At 47.8% G+C, this 14,880-nt stretch overlaps 1 protein-coding gene across 1 annotated transcript in view; it reads left to right on the top strand.

The window, feature by feature from the left end:
- DDB1 (damage specific DNA binding protein 1) overlaps positions 1 to 14,675 on the top strand; it is a 33,609-nt gene extending 18,934 nt beyond the window's left edge. The window contains exons 14-27 of the mRNA XM_019036283.3: positions 16 to 179; positions 257 to 364; positions 520 to 727; positions 2,138 to 2,233; positions 2,327 to 2,438; positions 3,723 to 3,846; positions 4,181 to 4,345; positions 5,064 to 5,158; positions 10,096 to 10,266; positions 10,971 to 11,080; positions 11,375 to 11,544; positions 11,767 to 11,869; positions 13,194 to 13,317; positions 13,907 to 14,675. Coding sequence (XP_018891828.3) covers positions 16 to 179; positions 257 to 364; positions 520 to 727; positions 2,138 to 2,233; positions 2,327 to 2,438; positions 3,723 to 3,846; positions 4,181 to 4,345; positions 5,064 to 5,158; positions 10,096 to 10,266; positions 10,971 to 11,080; positions 11,375 to 11,544; positions 11,767 to 11,869; positions 13,194 to 13,317; positions 13,907 to 13,990 — 1,834 coding nt within the window. The 3' untranslated portion in view covers positions 13,991 to 14,675. The remainder of the gene's footprint in view (positions 1 to 15; positions 180 to 256; positions 365 to 519; positions 728 to 2,137; positions 2,234 to 2,326; positions 2,439 to 3,722; positions 3,847 to 4,180; positions 4,346 to 5,063; positions 5,159 to 10,095; positions 10,267 to 10,970; positions 11,081 to 11,374; positions 11,545 to 11,766; positions 11,870 to 13,193; positions 13,318 to 13,906) is intronic.
- The last annotated feature ends 205 nt before the right edge of the window (positions 14,676 to 14,880 follow it).

Below are 14,880 nucleotides of genomic sequence, written 5' to 3'. Positions count from 1 at the left end.
TTCTTCTTTGTTCAGCCACACAGAGATGGAACATGAAGTGGCTTGCTTGGACATCACCCCATTAGGAGACAGCAATGGACTGTCCCCTCTTTGTGCCATTGGCCTCTGGACAGACATCTCGGCTCGTATCTTGAAGTTGCCCTCTTTTGAACTACTGCACAAGGAGATGCTGGGTGGAGGTATGTGTCATTTAGGGACCTGGGTTGGGACAGAGTCAAAATGTGGAACAAGAACATAATGTCCCCCTTTCTCACAGAGATCATTCCTCGCTCCATCCTGATGACCACCTTTGAGAGTAGCCATTACCTCCTTTGTGCCTTGGGAGATGGAGCGCTTTTCTACTTTGGGCTCAACATTGAGACAGGTGAGAGTAGTATTTAGAGTGAGGGACTCTTTCAAAAATAGAGTATTAGAGTTACACAGAATTCTTAGTCCCAGGGTTCTGCTTTTGAACTTTCACAGGCCAGCTTTTTGTCCTGTTTTCTTTCTTCCTTTCTCCTGATGTCATTCTCTCTGTAGGTCTGTTGAGCGACCGTAAGAAGGTGACTTTGGGCACCCAGCCCACCGTATTGAGGACTTTTCGTTCTCTTTCTACCACCAACGTCTTTGCTTGTTCTGACCGCCCCACTGTCATCTATAGCAGCAACCACAAATTGGTCTTCTCAAATGTCAACCTCAAGGAAGTGAACTACATGTGTCCCCTCAATTCAGATGGCTATCCTGACAGGTTGAGTCTCTTTTTCCTTATTTAATGAGAGCTATTGATTGAGGGGGTCATGATGTTTTCCTCAAACCCTTACCTCAAAGCGTTTTTCCGGTGTCAAAATCATAACTGAGATGGGAAGTATAGTGCAGAGGTTCTCAAAACTGGCTACCCAATAGAAACACTTGGGAAGTTTTTTAAAACTACAGGATTTTTGGAATCCTCAGTGGGTCTGAGGTTGAGCTCTGGAATCTGTATTTTCAGAAAACTTATCAGGTGATTCAGATGATTGTTTCATAATCCCTAATTTAGAGATCATTTTGTGTCCCTCTAGAGCAGGAATTCTCAAAGGGTGTCCCCAACCAGCAGCTACAGCATTACTTGGGAACTTGTTAGAAATGCAGATTCTCTGGCTGGGCATGGTGGCTCACGCCTGTAATCCCGGCACTTTGGGAGGCCGAGGCAGGAGGATCATTTGAAGTCAGGAGTTTGAGACCAGCCTGGCCAACATGGTGAAACCTTGTCTCTACTAAAAATACAAAAATTAGCCAGGTATGGTGGTGTGTGCCTGTAATCCCAGCTACTTGGGAGGCTGAGGCAGGAGATTCCCTTGAAATTGGAAGGTTGCTGGGTGCAGTGGCTCATGCCTGTAATCCTAGCTCTTTGGGAGGCTGAGGTGGGTGGATCACCGGAGGTCAGGAGCTCGAGACCAGTCTGGCCAACATGGCGAAACCCCATCTCTACTAAAAATACAAAAGTTAGCCGGGTGTGGTGGCAGGCACCTGTAATCCTAGCTACTCAGGAGGCTGAGGCAGGAGAATCACTTGAACCCAGGAGGCAGAGTTTTCAATGAGCCAAGATCCCACCATTGCGCTCCAGCTTGGTGACAAGAAAAAACTCTGTCTCAAAAAAAAAGAAACTGGGAGGTGGAGGTTGCAGTGAGCTTAGATTTCACCGCTGCACTCCAGCCTGAATAACAGAGCTGAGACTCTGTCTCAAAAAAAAAAAAAAAAAGAGAGAGAGAGAGGAAAGAAAAGAAAGAAATGCAGATGCTCAAGCCCCACCCTGACTCACAGAATCAGAAACTCTGGGAGGGGGCCCAGCAGACTGTTTTGACAAGCCCTCCAGCCGACTCTGACACAGGCAGTAGTTTGAAAGTCACATTCCTGGAGCGTTGATTTTTTTAACTGGTTGCACATTATCATTAAATGGAAAGCTGTTAAAAATCTCAGCCTAGGCTCACCCAGACCAATGAAATAAGAGTATCTTGTGGATGGGACCAGGAATCAGAATTGTCTGTCTCTCCAGGTGATGTTTAGCATGGAGTCAAAGCTGGTGTAATCCTGCCTTGTTTTTCTTCCTCTGTGGAGTTGCCTCATAGAATCTTTGCCTTCCTTGAGTCTCCTCAGTCTAAACCCAGACCCTTCTTTCCAGCCTGGCGCTGGCCAACAATAGCACCCTCACCATTGGCACCATCGATGAGATCCAGAAGCTGCACATTCGCACTGTTCCCCTCTATGAGTCTCCAAGGTGAGGCCCAGGGTGGGAGAGTGGGATGTGGGGGTTGGTGTAGGGTGCTTCTGACTTTCTAAGTGACACTGTTGTTCTGTACTTGTTCTGCAGGAAGATCTGCTACCAGGAAGTGTCCCAGTGTTTCGGGGTCCTCTCCAGCCGCATTGAAGTCCAAGACACGAGTGGGGGCACGACAGCCTTGAGGCCCAGCGCTAGCACCCAGGTAAAGGCAGTGGTCAAAGAAAGATGACCTTAGAGCAGGGGCCAACAAGCTTTCTGTACAGGCCAGGTAGTGAAGGCTTTCGGCTTTGCAGGCAGTGTGGTCTCAGTTACCACTGACTGTTCAACTTTGCCATCGTAGCCTGAAAGCAGCTGTAGGCAACAGGTGAGCATAGCTGGCTTCTATAAAAGTTTATTTATAAAAAACAGTTCCTACTTGGTGGCCTTGCAGCATCTGTCACCATCAGTTTGGGTCCTTTGTAGGGCAGAGTGGTCGAATAGAGGAGGAACATGGGGTTTGGAGTCCGACAGAACGGGCTTCCAGGTTTGTTTGTTTTTTTTTTTTTTTAAGACAGAAACCAGCTTTTCAAAAGTGCCTACTGGGTTTATTTTATTTTATTTTATTTTATTTTATTTTATTTTATTTTATTTTTTATTTTATTTTATTTTATTGAGACGGAGTCTCACCCTGTCGTCCAGGCTGGAGTGCAGTGGCACGATCTCGGCTCACTGCAACCTCTACCTCCCAGGTTCAAGCGATTCTCCTGGCCCAGCCTCCTGAGTAGTTGGGATTACAGGCGCGTGCCACCATGCCCGGCTAATTTTTGTATTTTTAGTACAGATGGGGTTTCACTGTGTTGGCCAGCCTGGTCTCGAACTCTTGACCTTGTGATCTGCCTGCCTCGGCCTCCCGAAGTGCTGGAATTACAAGCGTGAGCCACTGTGCCTGGCCTGGCTTCCAGGTTTATTGCTAGCTGTGTGACCTTGGGAAAGCCTAAACTTCAGTTTTCTTATCTGCAGAATGAGGCAGATAACAGTCTGGAGCTACACATACTAGGCTCAGTGGTGATACCAGCTGGTCATTTTCTTCCATGTATTCTCTGCCTTTCATGTTTCCACATATCTGCGATAGGACCTCCCTCCGTAGTCCAGAGTTGAAGTCTTCATGGCTTCTGTTTTTATTTGAAGTGCCCCCCTCCTCTTCCCATTGAGGGTAGTGGAGTCTGTCCCTTTATTAGGTCACCTGAGTTCCTTTTTAGCTGTGCTTGATTGACTTGAAGCATCACTGTTTTGTCTTTAATGACCCTTAGATTTTTACTGTTTGGGATTGATGTTTCAACTACATGCCTCCTCTGAAACACTCTCCTCAGGCTCCTTGAGCTGCCAGCCATCAGAGTTCTTGGCTAGCTGCAGCCTTTGTGTCCCGATCTGACGGGTCCCTTCACAATGATGTCTCAGCACTTCTTCTGTGTTTGAGAAGGATGATGTGCATTCTCTCTGTTTGCAGGCTCTGTCCAGCAGTGTCAGCTCCAGCAAGCTGTTCTCCAGCAGCACTGCTCCTCATGAGACCTCCTTTGGAGAAGAGGTGGAGGTGCACAACCTACTTATCATTGACCAACACACCTTTGAAGGTGCACATGAGCTCTTTCAATAATTTTTATCTACGCCCTCCCTAATCCAGGCTGTTCTGGGCTCTGGTACCTGCAAAGCCTGACAGATGTGGCAGACTATCCTAGGAGGAGCAGAAAGGAGGGGTGGGAACTCTGTGAGATGGCAGTGAGTTTGGAGGGCTGGGCATCCTCTCCTTAGCTTAGGCTGGTGGGGGATGGATAATCTGATGAGACAGGGACAGCAGGTGGTACATGCTTTGTCACTGCCTAAGCCACAGGCCTCAGAAATACGGGGTTATGTGTGCGTGCAGATATGGGTAACCTGTCATCACGTAGTCATCTCTTTACTCTCTAGTGCTTCATGCCCACCAGTTTCTGCAGAATGAATATGCCCTCAGTCTGGTTTCCTGCAAGCTGGGCAAAGACCCCAACACTTACTTCATTGTGGGCACAGCAATGGTGTATCCTGAAGAGGCAGAGCCCAAGCAGGGTCGCATTGTGGTCTTTCAGTATTCGGATGGTAAGTGGGTGCAGTCTCCAGTTTCTGAGGGATGTGAAATGCTGAGAAAGTCAGCAGGCCATTGTGAGGTTTCAGAGAGCCTCAGTTAAGCAGTAGAAGAAGTTGGGTTCATTGCTGTAAAGAGCTATTCTCTTCTTTATTTGATTGAATTTTGGAGCATGTGAACAGTACACAGTAAAATTTAGCTTACATTTCTTTCTTTGCTACTCTTTGAAAGGCCAAAAGAACAAAAGGGAGGGGTGGGAGAAGTGAACGATGGGTAAGGGAATCTAGTGACAACAGGTATAAAAATTCAGAATCTTAGGTTTGTTTTCCACTTGGTTGCTCAGGCATTTAGGTGCTCTTTCCAGCTTCAGCTGTGTGTTTATATTTTAATATCTTTTCTCGTTACACCCACCCAAGATGGCTCTAAAGACTATCAGCCCGGAAATCTCAGATCAGATAGCTGAAATGGGATTTGGTTTCCATCTTGAGAGAGAGATCTAGAGTTTCAGGGCGGGGGGGCAGATCGTAGATACCAACTGGATTTCTCTGCACATTATCTTGGGGCTCATACTTCACGTGGTCGTTAACTCCAGTAGATACTGAGTCTGTGTTGTTTTTTTAGATGAGTGGTTTTGGGGGGCAAGAATTAGTACCACAGGGGCAACCAGAGGATTCTTTTGATGAGGTAAAGTATGGGCTCATAGAGACTCAAACATATTTTTTCCGCCCCCAGGAAAACTACAGACTGTGGCTGAAAAGGAAGTGAAAGGGGCCGTGTACTCTATGGTGGAATTTAACGGGAAGCTGTTAGCCAGCATCAATAGCACGGTGAGGCCTGGACCACTTGGTACTTACTTTAGGCTGCCCATCATTGTCTGCAGAATGTGTCTCTCTTAGGTTGTCTGGGGCCGCGTGTGTGTCAGATCTGAAGGAGAACAAAGTAGTGGGTGTGGAGGATAGAGCTCTGAGTTGAGAATCTCGGAAACTGAGGTTGAACCACGCATTAGACTAGGTTACGTGAACCCCCATGTGTTTCAGATCCTGAGTGCTGTGGGACTTGAGAAACGAGTGAGACCTATGGTCCCTGCACGTAGGATGTTCCATGCCAAAAGAAAATGAGCCAAATCAGAATATCCTGAGTGCATTCCTGAAAGCTAGTCCTTTGAAATATTCCACTGCTTATGCCATGACCCTACCTCCTCCCTTGCTAAAAAGTTTTTTTCCATCTTTATTGAGGTATAGTTGACAAAAATTTTGTATATCGAAAATGGACAACTTGATGTTTTGGAGTAGGGAGATAGCAGCAAACAAAATGGACAATGAGCTGCCCTTTTGGAGTTTATGAGCAAATAAAGTACATAGTACGTGAAATGGTGAGAAGTAAAAGGGGTGCAGGACTGAAGGAATGCCAGGATGAATGTGGGAAGTGGGGTTTGCTGTTTCATATCACATGGTCGGGAGGGTCTTGTGGATACACAGTGGCATTTGAGCAGATTCCAAAATGAAGGGAGGTAAGAACCCTACCTGTGCTTGGGGAAGACAAGTGCAAGGGGTGGTAGGTCATAGGTGAGAGTGGGCGGGCCTGGTGTCTGTGGGGACTGAGCTAGTGTTCTGGTGAGAGATGAGTCCAATGGACAGCCAGGGGCCAGAACGTGCAGAGCCTGGTAGGCCATATCAGGGTTTTATTCAGAGCGTGATGGCAACCTCTGGAGGGTTTGAGCAGGGGTTTGAACATGATTGAACTTGTATTTTCAAAAGATCATGTTGCTTCTCTGGAAAGGCTGTAGGGGAGCAGGGGTAGAAGCAGCGGTAGAAGAGGTCAGTTAGGGGAGGCTCTTGTAGTAATCTGGATGCAGTCGGTGGTTGCTGGGACCAGGTGGTGATGGAGGAGAGGAAGAGTAGTCACATTCTGCTTATGTTATGAGGGTAGGATTGAAGGACTTTGGTGATAGATTGAAGATGAGATGTGAGAGGCAGAGGAATAAAGGGTCAGGGGTTTTGGCTTTGCCATTTACTGATGGGAAAGATAGTGCAGCAGGTTTGGAGTGGAAACCAGAGGTTCTGGATATACTCAGTTTCAGTGGTTATCTAAGTGGAGATGTTCACTAGATAACAATGAGAAAGGTATGGAATCCAGGGAAGAGGTACACTGGAGATACTAGCGTGGCAGTTAAAGCTGAAAGTCTGGATGACATCACCTAAGACCACCCATCTGCTGAGAGCCCATAGAGACAGGATCTGAAGATAGCCCTAGAGCTGTCCAGCATTTCAGAGATAGGGTGAAGATCCAGCCAAACAAAGGGTGACTTGTGAAATAGGAGGAGAACCGAGAGAATAGTGTTCTGGAAGCCATGGAGAAAAAGTTATCTGAAGCAGGAGGGAATTGGTAAACTCCAAGTGTTGCTGGCAGGTCAGGTAACATAAAGATTAGTAACATGGAAGTCAGTGGTAAACTTGATCAGAGCTCTTGGTTGAGTGGTGGGGCTAGAAACCTGATTGCAGTTGGCTCAACGGAGAGTAGGAGGAAAGGAAGCTGGTACAGAAAACCCCTCAAGGAGTTTTGCAGTAAAGGACAGAGTGATGTGGACAGTGAAATTTCAGGATAAGAATTTTCTGTTTTTAATTTTTCAAGCTGGGAAACACTGCTGCATGTTTTCTATGCTGATGGGACTGATGTTAGAAAGAGAGCCATTGTTCTTGGCCAGGCAAAAGGAGGTGGGATCTCAAACCCAGTGACAGAGAAGGGAACAGACATGGAAGTTCATGGAAATGCCCTTTTGGCTGTGTCTCTGTTCTCTGTGAAATTGCTGAGAGAGAAGATGGGAAGGAGGTATTGGCAATTTGAGTAGAGTGGAAAAGGGATGAATTCATTGTTTTAGGACCAGAAGAGTGAGTGGAGTAGGAAAATGCATTATTTCTGAGAGGTTTAGGAACCCCCTTTCAGTTAGTAGTCTTGAATTTAAAAGAACAGTCATCCTGTTGGTTGGTTTTCCTTACCTGGAGTGGAAGATGAAAATTTAATACAAGTCGAGTTTTGTTAGGTGAGCATGAGAAAGGGGAGAGGGGTCAGGGCGTTGGAATCTGCAAGACAGTTATTATGTGATTATGGTGGTGGACTATGAGCATCTGAGAAGAGGCAGAGCGGAGGACACGAGATTCAGGAAGAGTGCAGTTACTTGTAATGCCAGGCTTTAAGAGGTGGTCATAAGAATGGACAAAGTAAGTGGGAAAGAAGGGGTCAGAAAAGCTAAGAGGTGAGGGTATTAGAAGGACCTTCTCTGTGAATATTACAGTCATCAAGACTTATAGGAGGTTGTGTGGGAGAGAGTGATGGGTGGGGTGGGGATTCAGGTGACTGCTTTAGTGGGTGATGGTGGTTGTGTGGTCTGGTGGTGTGAGCCTTAAAACTGTGGTGTTTCAGGGGAGGGAGTGACAAGTCTGAAAGAGCAGACGAGGAGCTTGGGAGACTGTGCTACCTCCTGGTCAGTGCTATGAGGGACAGTGGAAGAGAAAACAGACAAGTTAAGAGGGCCACAAGGCCCTTAGGAAAGAGCCATGGATATGAGTTAGAATGAAGTGAAGGGTTTGCCCAGAGAAGAGGCTGTCCATGGTTAATGACTGTGTTCCAGAGGGTGCAGTGAGTGGGCACAGGGATCAGGAGGGTGGAGGGTGGCATTTGAGGTCAGGTGAGGACATAACTATTCTGTTGCCAGCCAATAGAAATATTATATGAGCGATGTATGTCATTCTCAATTTTCTAGTAGCCACATTAACAAATGCAAAAAGAAGCAGGTGAAATGAATAAGGTATTTTATTTAACCCAATATCTAAAATATTAGCATTTCCACATGTAATCAGTATAAAAATGCTTATTAAGATATTTTACAGTTTTTCATACTAATAATTCAAAATCTGGTGTGTATTTTATAGTCAGAACACATCTCAACATGGACTAGGCACATTTCAAGTGTTTCATAGCCATGTGTGGCTAGTGCCTACCATATTGGACAGTGGAAGTCTACAGCCTTTTGGGAAGAGAATGGGAGTCTTGGCCTTCTGGTGGTGTCTGGCTTTAGTCTTGACTCTCTCCAAGGCGATGGGGAGGTTGAGAGCGTGGAGAGAGAGTGGTGGCAGGTGTTGGCAGGAACATGTGGAGCTCTGAGGCCCCCCGCTTCACTCTCTCTGTTGGAGGTGTGGAGGCCCAGCAAGGTGGGCTTACCTGAAGACGGGGCACTCTGGAGGTACCTTTTACCCTGTGATAGAGGTGTGGTAACCATAGTATGTATGTATGTGTTTATTTATGAGATGGAGTCTCACTCTGTCGCCAGGCTGGAGTGCAATGGCGCAGTCTTGGCTCACTGCAACCTCCGACTCCCTGGTTCAAGAGATTCTCCTGCCTCAGCCTCCCGAGTAGCTGGGATTACAGGCACACGTCACAATGCCCAGCTGATTTTTATATTTTTAGTAGAGATGGGGTTTCACCATGTTGGCCAGGATGGTCTCAATCTCCTGACCTTGTGATCCGCCTGCCTTGGCCTCCCAAAATGCTGGGATTACAGGCGTAAGCCACTGCGCCCTGCCAACCATTGTAATTATTACAAATGATTCTTGGGATATATTCCTGTGTAGCTAGGGTTCTTTGGACAAATCTTGAGAAATTGTGGTTTGATTAATATGTTCTGCCCAGGAGTTTCTAGATGTGCAGAGGCCATGGGAATTATCTGGATCCCGAAGGATCTGCCAGGGAAGGCTTGTCAGTTCAGATGGGTTGAGTCTGTCTACTTTAGCACTGGGCCGTGCCAAGTAGCTCTCTATTTGTCTACTGATGATAAAGCATTTTCATTCTTTTGGAGACGTGGTTGTAATTGAAGAAGCACTGCGGTGGAGACAGAAAAAAGCAGTTTCTTTCTTTTTTTTTTTTTTTTTTTTAGGTGGAGTCTCGCTCTGTCCCCCAGGCTGGAGTGCAGTGGCCCGATCTTGGCTCACTGCAAGCTCCGCCTCCTGGATTCGCACCATTCTCCTGCCTCAGCCTGCTGAGTAGCTGGGACTACAGGTGCCCGCCACCACGCTTGGCTAATTTTTTTTTTTGTATTTTTAGTAGAGACGGGGTTTCACCGTGTTAGCCAGGATGGTCTCGATCTCCTGACCTCACGATCCGCCCGTCTCGGCCTCCCAAAGTGCTGGGATTACAGGCGTGAGCCACCGCGGCCGGCTGCACAGTTTCTTTTTCCCTCTTGTGGGGTGGTAGAGGGTGGCCGTAGAATCAAGTTCTTCAAGTTCCTTTAGTTATTTGTCAGTGTTTCTGTTGGACTTTTCTTTCTTTCTTTCTTTTTTTTGAGACAGTCTCGCTGTGTCTCCTAGGCTGGGATGCAGTGGCATGATCTCAGCTCAGCTCACTGCAACCTCTGTCTCCTGGGTTCATGCAATTCTTGTGCCTCAACCTCCTGAGTAGCTGGGATTACAGGTGTGCGCCACCAAGCCTGGCTACCCACATTACTGTTTCCTTTACGTGGACTCATTTTTTTATGTAAAGGAAAACTTGGGAAGTTTTGTATTCCTGGTTTGGTGTGTTCATTGTGTTTTCATATTTCATAAATATGTAATAGTGAAATAATAAATGTTCACCCCAGTGCCTCATAAAACCGTTTCCCGTCCCGCATTGCACTTTGAGAAGTAGTGCTGCAGATGAAGGGTCGAAGAGTTGGGGGGAGTCATTCTGAGAGAGCTCTGGCCCCTTTGGCTGAGAGAGACAATGCCCTTCCCAGGTGCGGCTCTATGAGTGGACAACAGAGAAGGAGCTGCGCACTGAGTGCAACCACTACAACAACATCATGGCCCTCTACCTGAAGACCAAGGGCGACTTCATCCTGGTGGGCGACCTTATGCGCTCAGTGCTGCTGCTCGCCTACAAGCCCATGGAAGGAAACTTTGAAGAGGTGATGCTGGTAGGGGGATGCGAGCAGACTTCTTGCTTGAGCCACGGCCCCTGCAAGTGTCTCTGGTGGGGAAGGATAAGCCAGCCGAGTATTAGGGGCAGAAATGTTTTCCCCGGAGCAGACATTCTACATTGATTAAGTTTTTTTTTTTTTTTTGAGACGCAGTCTGGCTCTGTCGCCCAGGCTGGAGTGCAGTGGTGCGATCTCGGCTTACAGCAAGCTCTGTCTCCCAGGTTCACGCCATTCTTCTGCCTCAGTCTCCCAAGTAACTGGGACTACGAGTAGCTGGGACTACAGGCACCTGCCAACACGCCTGGCTAATTTTTTGTATTTTTAGTAGAGACGGGGTTTCACCTTGTTAGCCAGGATGGTCTCGATCTCCTGACCTCATAATCGGCCCGCCACGGCCTCCCAAAGTGCTGGGATTACAGGCGTGAGCCACTGTGCCCGGCCCTGATTAAGTATTTTTAGAGACTCCCAACTCGAACTCTGACTAGGCTCCATCTCTGGGCAGTTGGCAACCAAATGGGCTGTGTTGGCAGAGAGGTCGGGGAGAATCCCTCTAGGGTGACACTTGTTGAACACCATGCTATATCTTCTGCAGGGTGGGGCCTTGCTCCTGAATAAAGGAAACACAAGTCCCAGAACTGGATTCCATGCAAACTGCTGATTATGCTTTCTTCTTTCACCTTGTCTGTTTTAAGATTGCTCGAGACTTTAATCCCAACTGGATGAGTGCTGTGGAAATCTTGGATGATGACAATTTTCTGGGGGCTGAAAATGCCTTTAACTTGTTTGTGTGTCAAAAGGATAGGTGAGTAGTGGCCAGCTCTGGGAGTGGTGGGGAGGGCTGGGAGTTCCTTGGTCTCTGGTGGATGCAAGCATTGGGTTCTGTGTCAGGTTCAGGTGCTCCTGTTTACAGAGATAGAACTTTCCTCGTCAGGGAATAAAAGGTGACAGAAATCCACCTCTTTAGACTGGCTCCCCTACTGTGGAGTATGTCAGCTCCCCAGGGAAATTGAGCACCGTGACCACTGCACGTGGTCCTGTCTCAGGGCCTATGGTGGAAACAGGAGGTTCAGAAAGTGACTTTCTCACCGCCTTTCAGCGCTGCCACCACTGACGAGGAGCGGCAGCACCTCCAGGAGGTTGGTCTCTTCCACCTGGGCGAGTTTGTCAATGTCTTTTGCCACGGCTCTCTGGTAATGCAGAATCTGGGTGAGACTTCCACCCCCACACAAGGCTCAGTGCTCTTCGGCACGGTCAACGGCATGATAGGTAAGGTCACCCCTGTGGGGCACACCCTCACACAGTCCTCCTTCCTGATACCAGCATTCTGAGGGACTGGGGAGAGCAACTGTACAAGACCTAGGCGTTTACTAGAGGAGGCTGCAGCACATTAGCCCTCCCTGAGCTGCTCACCTGGGCTGCCCTTTACGTAGAGGATACATGCTGTGGGGTTGAGCTCTCTGCAGCTCACTGCCTCCTTCACTTCTTCAGGGCTGGTGACCTCACTGTCAGAGAGCTGGTACAACCTCCTGCTGGACATGCAAAATCGACTCAATAAAGTCATCAAAAGTGTGGGGAAGATCGAGCACTCCTTATATCCTTCCCAGAGCCATCCCCTTGCTGGGAAGCACATCCTGGCATATGTGGCACACGGAGTCACATTACCCGGAAGCTACTACATGTCTTGATTAGGTTCCTGTACAGAACAGGTTTTTTGTTTTGTTTTGTTTTTGACTTTTTCATGTGGAAAATTTCAAACATACACAATAGAACAGTATATTGACTCCCAAAGTACTTATCACCTAGCTTCCGCTGGTCCATCTTGGAAATGTACATTTATATTCCTGAAACGTGTCCGCCTCTGGCCCTCTCGGTGTAGCAGGCCAAACGTGAATTTAGATCACAACACAGGAGCACATCCTTTCAGGGATTTGGTTGAGGGCAACAGTGTCTGAGACTAGAGAGACTACCAGAAGAAAGGGAAAGGTGAAGAAGCGGAAAACACTGAAAGAATCTGCCACCCTGGGACCCCCAGAATCCAAGTGCTATTGGAAGTTTGTTTAGTACAGGAGACATAAAGGGCCCTCCCCGCCCCCCTGGAGGTGGGAGGAGCTCCTGTCTGTGACTCTGGCCCTGCTCTAGCCAAGGAGGGCTGATGGGCTGGTTTATTGGTTTTTTGCTAACAAGACTTTTGGCAGCCTTGTCTCACTGAGTCTCAGTTTATTCATCAACGGAGCTGCTGCTTTTATTCTTCTTCTTCTTCTTTTTTTGTTTTAATTGGAGGTGGGTTCTTGCTCTGTTGTCCAGGCTAGAGTGCAGTGACATGATCATGGCTCACTGCAGCCTTGACATCCTGGGCTCAAGTGATTCTCCCATCTCAGCCTCCCGAATAGCTGGGACTGTAAGCACGTGCCGGCTCACCTGGCTAATTAAAAAAAAATTTTGTTTTTTGTAGAGACAGGAGTTCATGGTGTTGCCCAGGTTTGGTCTTGAACTTCTGGACTCAAACGATCCCCCTGCCTCAACCTCCCAAAGTGTTGGGTTCACAGGCGTGAGCCACCACCACAATGACCCCTCTATGGAGCTTTGAGGCTAGACTTAGGTGGTTCTTGTGCATCAGCTTTGCCTAGAGCACTTTTAAAGAACTTCCATACACATACGGGCTTCACATTAATAGACTCTGATCTGTACTTTTAAAAACTATTTTGAAGATCACCCCAATTGAGAACCAATTAGATTAGGTCATATTTTTACATTTTTTTCAATTCCAAAAATGTCCGAATAAAAGCAAGGCGAAAGGAAGTGTCATTTCCTTTCTAATCCTGATGATTGCTTTAGATTGTGGTCTTATTCAAAGGTGGGGATGACTGAGGAGGGTGTTTCCTGATAAGCACATGTTCCTTAACTCACCCATCCACCTGGAGATCCTTTCACACCGAGCGGAAGACAGAACCAGCCACAGGTTTCATCGACGGTGACTTGATTGAGAGTTTCCTGGATATTAGCCGCCCCAAGATGCAGGAGGTGGTGGCAAACCTACAGGTGAGCTGTGTGGTGTTTAACCCTGGGCCAGACAAGTCCACTGCAGGTTGGGGCATGCCAGGAGACTGTCTCTGGGCACCTCTCCTCCTCAGTTCCAAGGTGCGAGGGGACCTCTGTGTAATCCTTACCAGATGGAAGGTGGAGTCTGAGGGAAAAGAGATGTTTGTAGTTGTGGCTCGTGGGTACCCACTAGGTACCAGATGCTATGCTAGTAACTCTACCCATGTTAACCCCGTCCTTGAGCAATGAAGACACATCTGGGATCTTTAGCAAGACCCAAAGGTGGGAGGCAGGGTCAGGATCCCGTAGGGAGGAGAAATGGCCACAGTTCTGGAGTTTGGGATATTGCTCACTGGAGATGGTGTCTCGGGGATAGCAGAAGAGGGAGAATCTTGAAGAGGGAGAAATAGACCAGGTGGTGTCCTTGCTGACCTGTGCCACCCAGGGGGAGGCGTGGGTTTCTGGTGAGTCCTTCCTCTGCCATGACAATGGTGGAGTCTTGTGCCTCCTTCACTGGGGGCATTCCCTTCCCCACCTGTGGGAGAGCACCCTCTTGGTCCTCACAGCCCCGCCCATCTTCTCATTGCAGTATGACGATGGCAGCGGTATGAAGCGAGAGGCCACTGCAGACGACCTCATCAAGGTTGTGGAGGAGCTAACTCGGATCCATTAGCCAAGGGCAGGGGGCCCCTTTTCTGACCCTCCCCAAAGGCTTTGCCCTGCTGCCCTCCCCCTCCTCTCCACCATCGTCTTCTTGGCCATGGGAGGCCTTTCCCTAAGCCAGCTGCCCCCAGAGCCACAGTTCCCCTATGTGGAAGTGGGGCGGGCTTCATAGAGACTTGGGAATGAGCTGAAGGTGAAACATTTTCTCCCTGGATTTTTACCAGTCTCACATGATTCCAGCCATCACCTTAGACCACCAAGCCTTGATTGGTGTTGCCAGTTGTCCTCCTTCCAGGGAGGGATTTTGCAGTTCTTTGGCTGAAAGGAAGCTGTGCGTGTGTGTGTGTGTATGTGTGTGTGTGTATGTGTATCTCACACTCATGCATTGTCCTCTTTTTATTTAGATTGGCAGTGTAGGGAGTTGTGGGTAGTGGGGAAGAGGGTTAGGAGGGTTTCATTGTCTGTGAAGTGAGACCTTCCTTTTACTTTTCTTCTATTGCCTCTGAGAGCATCAGGCCTAGAGGCCTGACTGCCAAGCCATGGGTAGCCTGCGTGTAAAACCTGGAGATGGTGGATGATCCCCACGCCACAGCCCTTTTGTCTCTGCAAACTGCCTTCTTCGGAAAGAAGAAGGTGGGAGGATGTGAATTGTTAGTTTCTGAGTTTTACCAAATAAAGTAGAACATAAGAAGAAAGGTACATTTGTTTTTGCTTTTATTCACCCTGCCCAGCTATCCAGGACTCCAGGTTAACTATTCCTAATTTACTGCAAAGCAGTATCCTCCCCTTTATGGCAGTTGTTGCATTCACTTGCCCTTGCTGTTAGAACAGCTCTTTTCAAGTAGTAAAAGTGAAGACATCTATACCTCTTCTTCATCACGTGATTGTTTGATGGGATCC

Source organism: Gorilla gorilla, chromosome 9 (assembly GCF_029281585.2).
Source record: "Gorilla gorilla gorilla isolate KB3781 chromosome 9, NHGRI_mGorGor1-v2.1_pri, whole genome shotgun sequence".
NCBI classification, from domain to species: domain Eukaryota; kingdom Metazoa; phylum Chordata; class Mammalia; order Primates; family Hominidae; genus Gorilla; species Gorilla gorilla.
Note: the sequence above shows the minus strand (reverse complement) of the source record. Positions and strands in the feature narration are given on the sequence as shown.